Source organism: Lepidochelys kempii, chromosome 5 (genome assembly GCF_965140265.1).
Source record: "Lepidochelys kempii isolate rLepKem1 chromosome 5, rLepKem1.hap2, whole genome shotgun sequence".
Classification (NCBI taxonomy): domain Eukaryota; kingdom Metazoa; phylum Chordata; order Testudines; family Cheloniidae; genus Lepidochelys; species Lepidochelys kempii.
Window position 1 is genome coordinate 110,282,675 of NC_133260.1, and position 13,082 is coordinate 110,295,756.

Below are 13,082 nucleotides of genomic sequence, written 5' to 3' on the forward strand. Positions count from 1 at the left end.
CCCAACTATATATACAATATGGTGGGGGCTAACTTAGCTACTACTAATCAGGAGAAAGATCTTGGAGTCATCATGGATAGTTTTCTGAAGACGTCCACGCAGTGTGCAGCGGCAGTCAAAAAAGCAAACAGGATGTTAGGAATGATTAAAAAAGGGATAGAGAATAAGACAGAGAATATCTTATCGCCCTTATATAAATGCATGGTACGCCCACATCTTGAATACTGCATACAGATGTGGTCCTCTCATCTCAAAAAAGATATACTGGCATTAGAAAAGATTCAGAAAAGGGCAACTAAAATGATTAGGGGTTTGGAACGCGTCCTATATGAGGAGAAATGAAAGAGGCGAGGACTTTTCAGCTTGGAAAAGAGGAGACTAAGGGGGATTTGATAGTTATATAAAATCATGAGAGGTGTGAAGAAAGTGAATAAGGAAAAGTTATTTATTTGTTCCCATTATATAAGAACTAGGGGCCACCAAATGAAATGAATGGGTAGCAGGTTTAAAACAAATAAAAGGAAGTTGTTCTTCACTCAGCACACAGTCAACCTGTAGAACTCCTTGCCTGAGGAGGTTATGAAGGCTAGGACTGTAACAGGGTTTAAAAGAGAACTGGATAAATTTATGGGGGTTAAGTCCATTAATGGCTATTAGCCAGGATGGGTAAGGAATGCTATCCCTAGCCTCTGTTTGTCAGAGGGTGGAGATGGATGGCAGGAGAGAGATCACTAGATCATTACCTGTTAAATTCACTCCCTCTGGGGCACCTGGCACTGTCGGCAGACAGGATACTGGGCTGGATTGACCTTTGGTCTGACCCAGTATGGCCATTCTTATGTTTTTATAGATTTTACTGTTACAATTGAAAATAAAAAATATACTGTACAGCATGCTTCACTATGATGGTAGGTATTCTTTAGTTATCCATCTGTACCACCAACACATACATATACGCCACCAATCCCAAGTTGTGTGTATTATTCCACAAGTATTTAAATTTTAAAATCTGATGTCAGTGTGATGCCGTTGCATATGTTGACATCGCTAAATAATTTCATACATAAGGATGTCACACATGACAGTATTATCGTGTTCCCAGACAATGTCATATGTAGTAATATCAGTTTAGTAAAATTATTTTAAACATTGGGAAAATCAACTAATTTTTCATGGGGCGATCTCTAAAATAGGATCAAAGCCTAATCAGAGTGGAGTTATGAAAGATAATCAACTTAATGTCATTGTTTTAGAAGCCTGTTTGCTTGCGTATGACTAAAATATGGCTTTGATTTAAGTATAGTTTATAATGCAATCATTTCATAAAATGGACTAACATTTAATATTTTCTTGTTTGGAAGAACATATTTTAAGAAGTTAGGCTTTCAAATTTGGAAAAATGGCTCAGGAACATGCCTAATTACTATGTTTCAAAAGCATTTTGAATTAATATTTTTCTTAGGCACATTGTATCCTAAAAATATATTTACCTGACCGTGTGTGACATTTTAGATGGAATCATTTACAACTGATTGAGTAAATAAAAGTGCTATGCTAAAGATTTACCTGAATAGACCCCTTATTTCAGGTAAGTAATTCCCTTTCTAAAAATTAACTACACACATATTTACATGATAGATTATCATCATAGCTCCTGCCCAGCCATTTCAGTTTGTCATCTTAATAATACACAATTTTAAAAAGTGTCTAAATACATATAGACTGCAATGGTTTTGAAAGAGGTTTGTTGGGGAAATAACTTTAAATTTCATGCATTTGTACACTGTGCTATTTCATAATGGTTATAATTTATACCAGTTTAATTTTTTTTACAGTTTCATGAAATACTAGTTTTTTATTTGTTGTAAATTTATATAATAATATAGATTCAAACCAGTTCAATAGCAGTGAAGATTTTTTTACATCAGTCAAGCGACTATAAAATTTTATTTCCACCCTATTCTGTGAATATCATTCTGCACTAGCTTTGTATGAAGTGCAGCATAGGACCTGGATAACTAAAACAGATCTTCCCCCCCGCCAACACTGAAGCTTTTACTGTAACCTAGTCTATTGACTTGCTGCCAATCATTAAGTTGCATACATTTTTTGAGCATCTCTCAAAGGAAACCTGATTTCCCAACTCCTTACTTGGGATTTTGATCTTAAAAAAAAAAAAAAGTCTGGGGGAAAAAACAACTGTGAGAATACAATTGTAGCTAGTGATTTTTAATCAATATGATAGTTCCATTAATTGAGACATGGAAACCAGTGCATACTGATCTGTTAAACAGGCTGCTCTTCAATATTTGTCACCCATTGGGCAACTTGTTTACAGTTTATTTTTAGTGATTTCATTTCCTTAAACACAGAAAACAGTCTTTTCAGAATGATACAGTGTATTCTTATGCTTTGTATTGGCAAAAATGCTGTATCAAAACAAATAACAGAATCTCTGCAAACAGCATGAAGAATTCTGCTTTTGGATTTCATATACATTTTATTTTCTATTTTGATTTATTTTTAAGCTAATTAAAATAAACTTAAAATATAAAACTGCTAATTGGTACAATAGATTGAAATTAGACCTCCATAAAGGCATCAGATTGTTAGTTACAAATACAATAAAGTTTTATTATGGCTTCAGTCCTACAAAATGAGAGCAAAATGGGACTGAAATGCCAGGGGTGGTGCAGATCAGTATTTGCTAGTGCTATCGGTTAACTTCATAACCACAATAGTTTAGCAAAACATAAGGTACTACTTCATTTTAAATACCTTCTTGCAATTGAAGGAGATTTGAACCTCCTTCCATATTGGTTCTCCTTGAAGGTCCAGCATAAACCTTGCTGATTTCAGTCAGCCATAAGATAGCTTGTAGAGTATCAGGAAATCAAAAGAATCAACATCAAAGAAAATTGCTGAACTAGGTGTTAGATGCAACCATTGATTTTTCTTCAACAATAGTAATGGGGGGAGTGAGGGGGAGAGGGGAACCCTCTCTCTGTCTCATTATATATATATAGAGAGAGAGGGGGGGGAGGTTCCCCTCTCCCCCTCACTCCCCCCATTACTATTGTGTATATATATGTATATAATATGAAAAAATAAATCTCAGGACCAGAAAAAATTGTGCATCAGATTTTGAAAGCTTATGGATCAAGGAAGTATACTAACATTAACCATTAGAACTCTGGCATTTTTTCAAAATGCTAATCATGGATATTTAGAAGAACACAAACACCTTTTCCTAAAAGAAAAAAGTTAAGAAAACTCAACAGCATATTGCACTTTTGTCCCTTAATGGGCCATTTTAACCACTGCATATAATGCTGTGGACAGTGCAATGGCTAATTTCAGTATGCTTAAGCGTACCATACATGGAATCTTTGATGTGCAAAAATGGGAAGAGGGAAAATCACAAAAGTTGCTTTAAGGAAATATTTGGAATTCTACTGTTGTATACTACCGTTTATATCGATATGAATGAGCTCTGATGGTAACATTGCTATATATATATATATATTATAACATGAATCACATTCTCAAACATGAATCACATTTCCAAATAAGGCACTTTGAGCGTTTATTTTATGATGATTTTATGATCCAACAAATGTTAAAAGAAAAGTTTGATTAAGTTACAGTAAAATGTGGTTAAAAATGAAAAAGCACATGGACAAAAATGAGGATTCTTCCCAATACGGTGTCGGGGGAGAGTAAGTTTCAAGGTATTTATCAAGAAAAAAATACCTCTTAATGTCATTTCTAATGTAAGATTTCCAGCATTACAAATGGTAAATATGTAATGAACATGTGCAAAATTCTTTAGACTGTGGAAGCTGATGTTCCCTAACGATCAGTACTCGTGCAAAGTGCTTCATATGAAGCTCTCTGCTGCTGATTACCAAGGGTTGAAGTGCCTGGCAAAGTAATATGCATTTTTAATAAATTAATAAAACAAAGAAGAACTGGCACATAAATGTGTGAAGGACAAATTGAAATTATTTGTACTGTATTTATTGATTTTGATTGGTCCACAATAAGTGTGTGTGGTTTTTGTTTTTTTAAACTTTATTCCAGGAATCACGAGACAGTTCAAACATCCCCATGGCTTCAAGATCAGCACTTCAGCCTGACCAGAGCTGTATCCCAGATTTTTTGCCATTGCAAGCTGAGGCAGATACATCTTACAGGTCTATTCATAATAGATCCCATTCTCAGTCTTCATCCTATTCCTCTGCCCTCAACATCTCAGCCAGCACCAAAAGAACAATACAAAGTGGCTTTTAAGACTTTGTATTAACTTTATGAGGAAAAACTGTATAAATTTTAAATGATGCAATTAAAATGATATTTTATTGGGCTATCTTACCTTTGAATTGTGCTTTAACATGTGACACTAATTTTTACATTTGTTTGAAAACGGTGAGTTCATACATCCATGTTTCTGTACTTCTCACTCTGGTGTAGTGAAACAGTCCAGTTTTTTTGTTTGTTTTTTTTTAGTTTTATTTATCACAGTTGCTCATTTTTATGTAATATATTTTTAAATGTTAAAGAATGACACATTTTGGGTAATTTTCTTCAGACTTAAAAAAATCAATAAGCCATTTTAGTCTCTATCTATCAAAGTTGTTTCATACTTGTCTATTTTAAATCAGGACTGCAGTACTTTAATAGGATTGAGAGAGCTATTTGAAATGTATGCCAATGATTCCTGTCATTTCATGGCAGCCCTGCCATGGTTCACTGAGCCCCCTCTTCTCTCTTGTCAGCTCAACTGAAGACAAGCATTTAGTTGCAAACTTTAAGCAGGTTGTGCAAAACAGAAATGATGTGACTGCTTCTCCTCCTGCACAATAATGTCACTCCTGGTCAATGTGAGAAGGTCAGGTTGCTCCTACATGATACCACTTGCCCATTTGAACAAGTTAAGTTAACTGCTGAATCTGGTCCCTGCAGACGTTGAAAACTCATCCTTTTATCAAGTCTGCATTTGATGAGAAAGTAGAACAATTGTGCAGGGAGGATTTCTGATGACATGTTTATGTACTTTATAAGGACAGTTCCCAAACCAGTGTTGCAGGTAATATATTTAGTTTAAACTGAAATATTTTAAAGTAATGGCAGTTTTGACCTTCAAAATAGACTCCTTTTTTGTTGTTGTTGGTAGGACCCAAGAGTGACGCCCATCTTTGATGCTGACAGAATTTAAAGCAAAGCCATTGCCCTGCATTTTCTGCCTTGTAGCACACAAAAGTAAAATTGTATGTCAGGCCGAGATGTCGGGGAGCTGACAAGATGCCCCAGTGACATTTCAGCTGGAAAGAGCAAGTGTCTTGCAACCAAGTGGTCAAATATCAAATAATAGGTCAAGCAGGAAGGAGCTGAGTTCTAACCACAAAGAGGTTTCTGGTAACTTACTTGACAAGCTTTTGGGTGCTTTGTGGCTTGACAAAGTGATGTTCTGTTGGGTATCGCTCGACAGACTGTTCTTTATCGCCTTCAGAAGATCAGACATTGACATTGATTAAACTCTTTAACCCTTAAAGGTTACATTCTAGCACCTTGCATCATTGTGAGTGAAGAACAAAAGAAAATTTATAATATAGTATTTGTTTTTGTATTAATCACCAACTCCCTAGTGCTATTAACATTTGATGTGCTATGTAGTTTTTGACAAAGAGATTGAATGCAAAATCTATGTATTAGATTGTTTCTCCTTGTGGACCAGTGATACATTATAAAAATAACATGGAATTTTTCATTTCTTGTGCTATGTTAAAAGTAACATTTGATTCTAAGAATTCTGACTACTGAAATGTTCTTTATTATTTTGCCTGGAAGATATTTGCTACAAAATACACACATTGTAAGAAAAATCATGCAAATTCCCATTTTCTCTTCAACCGAGGACTCTACTAGGTTAGAGAACTTTGAAACCCACTAGCAAGTTTTCAAGTATTTTTGATTTTCAAGTCCCTTATTTACATGTGCATCTGCAGGCACTTTGAGGTAGATCCACACAAATATAATATCTGAGCTGTTTTTATTTTCAAAAATACTGATATAAAAAGTGTCTTTTCTTTACGATGTGTTTGGCTTAGATTGCTCTATTCACTTCGTAATACTCAGCTTCCCTCCTTCCTAACCATGACTATTCCGAGTAAAAGTATTGAAAATGCCTTACATTTTTCTTATATATGTAATGTCAAAGGTCTTTTATACTTGCGTGTAGAGTGACATAATACTTTTCACTGAGCATTTGTTATATCTATGGTTTATATGCGTATGCTTACTTTTAAAAATAGTACCATTTGAGAGGTGTCCATCTGAGATACACTGTGCATAAACTCTTCGGTACATGAACTCATTAATGACTCAATAATCAATAATCTGGATCATCAACAGGAAAATGCTGCTGCATTGCTCGTCAGGTTTATAAAAAAAGCTTTTGTGACCAAGTGAGAAATTCTAAAGGAGCAGAAAAGATCCTGCTTGGGCAGATCTCACCTAAGACGGTTGCAAAAAGAGAAGTTGCCTCCATGGCATTCCTTTCTTCCCCTTTCTGGGAACACTCTGGAACCCACTATGTTGGGACTCTATGCATTTGGAGGCAGTGAGAGGGGAAAAAACAAATTTCTCAAATACGTCTATCCATAGCCAATATCCTAGGTCTATAACAAGCTGATTGTAGGCCAGAATACAGGTCAGAAATGGCCCGGATAGTGGTGGATAAATGCTTGTTTGCCACCACAGATTTCATTTACAAGCTGTTACTATTTGATTCACTATTTACATGAAACTGCTAGGAGAGATTATGAGCCTGTGTGGTCTCAAATGCTAGCAATATGCAGATGACACCCCTCTCTGTTTGTTATTCGCATCATATGCAAACACCAACACTGCCCATTTATCCTGCAGCTGTGTGAGGAGGAGCTGGATGAAGCAAGGTGGAGGTTATGCTGGTAGGCACAGGGAAACATTTTAAAGTGCTTCTCATCACTGTTCATATTTCTTTCAGTTGAGGATGCCAACAATGCCCCTCTGCCATGTACATTGGCCAAACCGGACAGTCCCTACGTAAAAGAATAAATGGACACAAATCAGACATCAGGAATAGTAACATACAAAAGCCAGTAGGAGAGCACTTTAATCTTCCTGGACAGTCTATAACAGATTTGAAAGTAGCTCTACTTGAACAAAAAAACTTCAGTAACAGACTTCAAAGAGAAACAGCAGAACTAAAATTCATTTGCAAATTTAACACCCTGATCGAATTGGCTCAGTCAGCACTGGTTCTCCACTTGTGAGGTAACTCCCTTCTCTTTATGTGTCAGTATATTTATGTTTGCATTGGTAATTTTCACTCCATTCATCTGAAGAAATGGGGTTTTTACCCACGAAAGCTTATGCTCAAATAAATCTGTTAGTCTTTAAATTGCCAATTTCCTTTCTGTAAATTGTTAATGTACATTATGTATGTGTATTCTCTGGCAAGGTGCTCAGGTAGCATGATGATGGGTATGATGGTAGAACTGATCAGAAATATCTTCTGCACTCTAACCCCTCACATTTTGCAAATAATCCAGGTGAATGCTAATGACAGCATAGCTTCTGCAGCAGCCATGTGCCTATGGGGAGGAGCAGCACACATGGGCTGACATTTCCCTACCCAACATATTCCCAGGATCCGCTTGCTCCCAACCCATAAGAAGCAATTTGAAGGACACTCTGCAAGGCTCATCTCAGCGAATTTCACAGTCCATACAATTGGTTGCAGGTATTGCCCTAGAAAGATACAATTTCCCCCCAGGTGCTTCTATGCCATCTTTTTTCCTGGGTTTTTAGCCCCCTCCCCCCCTTGTATTTATTTATAAATGTACACTTGCAAGTTCAGCACAAGCTTTACTATTAGTCAAGATGATATATAATAATGGGAGTCCTCTCCAATGCTAGAAAAGACGTTGGAACTCTTCACCAAGTCAGATCCTTAAATAGTGAACTTGAGGTGACTCTCTTGTCTCAAGGGCTCTCAACTCTAAACTTTGTAATATGCAACCTCTTAATGAATTAGGTCAGTTTGTGCAGTTGATCACTTATATCAGCAGTTGATCATACTGCTATCCTGTCAGTGTTTACATTCTGTCTGTTTTCCATATGAACCTTTATGATCAATGGTATAACTTAGTTCACAGAAAATTATTTTATCTGACTTTTAAAGTATGAAGTTGCTTCATTGTTGTCAGTTATTTAGCTGTAAACAAGCCAGGTGTACTAGATTTTTTGCACTTTATGAGCACAGTTACTTCTGAATGTTGAAGCCTTTGTGAGATATTTCCATATAAAACTGAGGTTTTATTATACAAGAATCTGTCTGATACCATTTTAATACCCCAGCCTTGCAACAGGATCTGCACAAGGGAATCCTTGTAACTGAATGGAGTCCTGTGGAACTCAGTGGCACTTTGCCATGGATTCCAGGGTCCTACATGGATCTACTTGCAGTATCCAGGACCATTGGGAATATAGTTCAAGGAATATTCTGTTTTATACAGTTTTATCTACTGTAGTCAAAGATGCTAATTTTTTTTTAAAAAGTTTTATTACTTTAGTCTTTAAACCAGTTCTTTATTGGTAATTCACTGTGGCATTTCTGAAGTGCATTAGGCTACCATTTTTTATTTCAAGTGCCATATGACAGATAAAATGGCACAAGCAAATAAAAAGACTATACAGAAATTTCTTTAGAATTAGAATCATCTTCTTGAGAGAGAGGTCTGGATACAGGGGACAATTTTCATGTTCCCACTGTTTATTCACTGCTTGTATGTTTTCCCCTTCCCTTTTGCTTTTATACAACTCCATGGCATAGGTGTTAAATTGGTATTTTCCGTCTTACATCATCAGCATTTGTGTAGCTCTGTTATGTCTGTGATTCAGGGTTGGTTTGTTTGAAGTTCAATAAAAATCATGAATCAAGAAATAATATACTTCAGACTTAGTGTTTTTATATAATTTCTTAAACAATATTCAGCCATTTCAAATTATTTTTTTACCAATACATGGTAAAACAGTGATAATACCATGATTGTTACAGCTGCAAATTAACAATAAGCAGTAACAGAGGAAGCCTGATCCTGCAAACCCTTATGTAATGGGGTCGGCACCAACTTTCATGGGCACCCCCTTTTCTCTGGCTGACATACCTGCAATCAGTCTTTTCAAGGGGTGGCACCCACCACTCATGGGGAACCCCTTTGGTTGGTGGGGTGTGAGCCTGCTTTTGCTTTTAGTTCTTACATCGGGGTGACACCCGCCTCTCGCAAGCACCACCAGCTGATAGTTCTCTTGCTGGATCTTCAGCATCTAAGCCCTCTGGGGTATACAGTCCCAAGTTCTTATCACAGCCCTGGTATGGGGCCGTAGTTCTTAGGCTTATTCCAGAGGAGCTGCCTTCTTCAACCACCCAGTCGGGGCCCATCTCAGTACCCACAGCTGGTGGTGTTTCAGCAGGCCTCCCTGGGCTCAATCTTCATCCAGACCAGCAGGACCCATCTCGGTACCCTCACTGGCCTGCACAGGTTGGGTGCTCAGTCCCCTGGGCTCAACCTGTCCCCTCTCTGACCTTCCGCTGGTCCTGCTGCTTTTCCTGCCAGCCAGGCGCCCGGTCTTCAGCAGCCTTCCCTGGGCTTCAGTCCTGTCCACAGTGAGCTGCCCACAGTATTGCTGCTCCATCAGTCCATTCTCAAGCTCTACACTGCAGCTGAACTTCTCTGCTCTGCTGCTAGTCTTATATAGGGCCCTTCTGGCCCCAGACTGGCTGCTTCATAAGCCCCTCTGGCCACTCCTCTGCAGCCACTCTAGGCTGCGTGGAGGACTTCTTGCTGCTTTTTTCTGGGACAGGGTGATGCAGGGCCGCGAGGCCCTCTGAACCTAGTCCACCCTGCCACACCTTACTAACCTGAGTAGTGTATATCGATGCAAGTGAAGACTTGCAGGAAGAGGCACATGGATTGCATACTTTTAAAAATACATGCCTTTGGATCAAAGAAACAAATGTGGGGATGTATATTCATCTGCCGCCAAGTGCTCATCATGGCTAGTCACAAGTTTAAAGTTAAGCCAATGCTTTCCTGAATTGAAGGCACAGTGCTCAGCACTGGGCAGGACTCAGTCTATTCTGATTACTGCACAAAGTTCTATTAAACTGTAAGATTCTGTTGGCACAGATTGAGGGCCAGTGCAGCACCTGATTCCATAACATGCCAGTAGCACATTTTATTTTTTATGTAATAAAAAGCCAGCTACAACCACTAAACCTTCATTCTTGTAATAGTTACTAATCCGGAAACTCCAAAAAGCAAAGAAATTCGGAGTTTAGTTTGAAACTCTGTTCTTCTTACCTCTTACCGGTATGTGGAGGTTAATAATGGTAGAGTGACCTCATAAATATGATTATATATGTGTGTGTTGCAACATGTGAGCCACACTAGGTGAATCTTACTTTTAGTCTCCACTCTGAACTGATGAGCTGATGTGGGCTTAAGTCAGATGCTTAGAGGTATACATTTTGGAAACTGACCTTAATGAGTGTCATGCAGCTAAAACCCTGCAGTTGTTTTAAAATGTCAGGGGTTAATGTTATTTGAATGTAGTATTTGGTGGTTTAATTGAGTCATGCTTCATTGTCTTTTACTGCACATTAATGCCAATGAAACAATGATTGTTGACAGAGAGTCCTCTTCAGTGAAGCATCCACTGACACATTGTGCTTCTATATAGAACAATACTGCAGGAAAGCAAATGGTTTTACGCTGCTTGAAGAAGAATCTGATACAGTCTAAGTGATAACTAGCATTCACTATATTTCGTGAGGAACTATGGAGTAGGCTGTGCTTTCTCCATAGCTCTTGACTCTGTATTTTCAGTCTGCCTTTTGAGCTAGTGATGGAGTTCACAGGATAATGTTGGTGGGTTTTTCCTTAGTGAGAAGTGTGTTTGATACATTAATAAATAAACTTTGAAAAGTGAAAAGCAAACTTAGAATTCAGGTTGAATATAGGAGTGCCTTCTTGTAGCTTTTGTAAATTTGCCTTAGGTCTTGCCTGTGGCCTTTCATCTTGCTTTTTTAATGGACACAGACTAATTTGTCTTTTTTCACTATCTTCTTCCAATGCATAACTTATTTTCATCTATCATAACACCCTCATATGACATGGCAATGGAAGTTACTATGGCTAGGAAAGGTACTGAGAACACCACAATTTGGTGTTCACTGAGGCTACTCACCCCACTAAATATAGACTGGTGATGGAAGCAGGCCTGTTCAGGGGGGCTGAGTGCACATAAAGTGGCTCACAGATGAGCTCTCTGTGACCATCCAGACCTACTGAGGGAGTCAAGGATGGTCTAGCAATTAGAACTGGGGAAACTTGGGGTCTTTTTCTGGTTTAGTTACTATTTCACTGGGAGACCTCAGGCAAGTCACTTAGGCTGAAATTTTCAAATGTGGGTGTCTTAAGTCAGATAACTAATGAGTGGCCTGATTTTTCAGAAACGTTGGCCTCCCAGAACTTCCACTGGAGCAATGGGAGTGGAAACTGCTCAGCAACTCTGAAAATCCAGCTGCCTATGGATTTGGGGCCTAAATTTGGGTACCAATGTTTAAAGCTTTGGCCTTAACCCCTCTGCCTCAGTAAAATGGGGATAAATAATCCCCACGTTTCTAAAGACCCTTGAGATGCTGGAATGAAAGTTATTGTAAAAGTGCAAAGTGCTATCATTTCATATACCAATGTGACTGTGTGGAATGACATGTAATGATACTTATGTAAATTCTATGAAGGTATGGAAGTTTTTCTACAAGGCACCTACAAGCTATTCTAAATGTTTGCTCTGGGTGGCTGAGGTACTATGAATATGTTTTAAATTTAAAGGATTAGCTCCTTTTTAACTGGAGATATCAAATGAGATCTGCAGACTAATGCCTCTCTTTTGGAGAAGAGAAGACATCATTGCCGCTGAGATTTGGGCCCACAGAGAATAGTATAGTCCATTAGATAAGGTGCTGAATTCTGAGCTTAGAGAACTGGGTTCCACTCCCATTTCTTCTACTGGCAGAATACCTTGCAATGCCGGCTAAAAAAGTGCCATGCAAACACCTGTTCTCACTTTCTGGTGACATTGTAAATAAGAAGAGAGCAGTATGATTTACTGTAAATGTAAACAAACTTGTTTGTCTTAGAATTGGCTGAACAAGAAGTAGGACTGAGTGGACTTGTAGGTCTAAGTTTTACATTATTTTGTTTTTGAGTGCAGTTATATAACCAAAAAAATCTACATTTGTAAGTTGCACTTTCACGACAAAGAGATTGCACTACAGTACTTGTATGAGGTGAATTGAAAAGTACCATTTATTTTGTTTATCATTTTTACAGTGCAAATATTTGTAATAAAAAATAAGCACTTTGATTTCAATTACAACACAGAATACAATATAGATGAAAATGTAGAAAAACATCCAAAATATTTAATACATTTCAGTTGGTATTCTATTGTTTAACAGTGCAATTAAAACTGTGATTAACTTTTTTGAGTTAATCACGTAAGTTAACTGTGAGTAATTGACAGCCCTAGAAATAATGTAATCCTACCAAAAAAACCCTCAAGAATGATATTCTGTAGTCTGTTCTCCTGCAAACTACTGAATGCAAAAAATCTAATCAAATGGGAATAATTTATCCAGTTTTCTAAAGCACTTTTTGAGATCCTCAGATGAAAAGTTGTATATGTCTGCAAAGATTAACAACATTATTATTATTGAATGCTCTGCAGTCAGTGAGTGCATTCTGGTTTAGTTGAAAATGGAAATTGTCTCCAGTGTGAAACATTCCCCTGCACAATGGTGACTACATCAAATACTTCATCAAGTATTTCTGGAGTATTTATGTCATTTGGGCTTGCATTTCTGCGTCTGAATGGTTGGACGATCAGAGCACTGGGATAGGGAAATTGATAAACATTAGTATGAGTACTGGGATGTTAGATCTGTTAGGATTCCAAACAAATTACTTAAA

General features: G+C 37.6%; 1 protein-coding gene across 2 annotated transcripts in view; it reads left to right on the forward strand.

Moving 5' to 3' along the window:
• The window catches only part of CCDC171 (coiled-coil domain containing 171), a 235,035-nt gene extending 226,074 nt beyond the window's left edge, over nucleotides 1–8,961 (forward strand). The window contains exons 27-28 of one of the 2 annotated variants that reach the window (XM_073345441.1): nucleotides 4,084–4,196; nucleotides 5,177–8,961. In XM_073345441.1, coding sequence (XP_073201542.1) covers nucleotides 4,084–4,196; nucleotides 5,177–5,189 — 126 coding nt within the window. In that variant the 3' untranslated portion in view covers nucleotides 5,190–8,961. Of the gene's footprint in view, nucleotides 1–4,083 lie in introns of both variants that reach the window. The other variant, XM_073345440.1, reaches the window with a different exon arrangement.
• The last annotated feature ends 4,121 nt before the right edge of the window (nucleotides 8,962–13,082 follow it).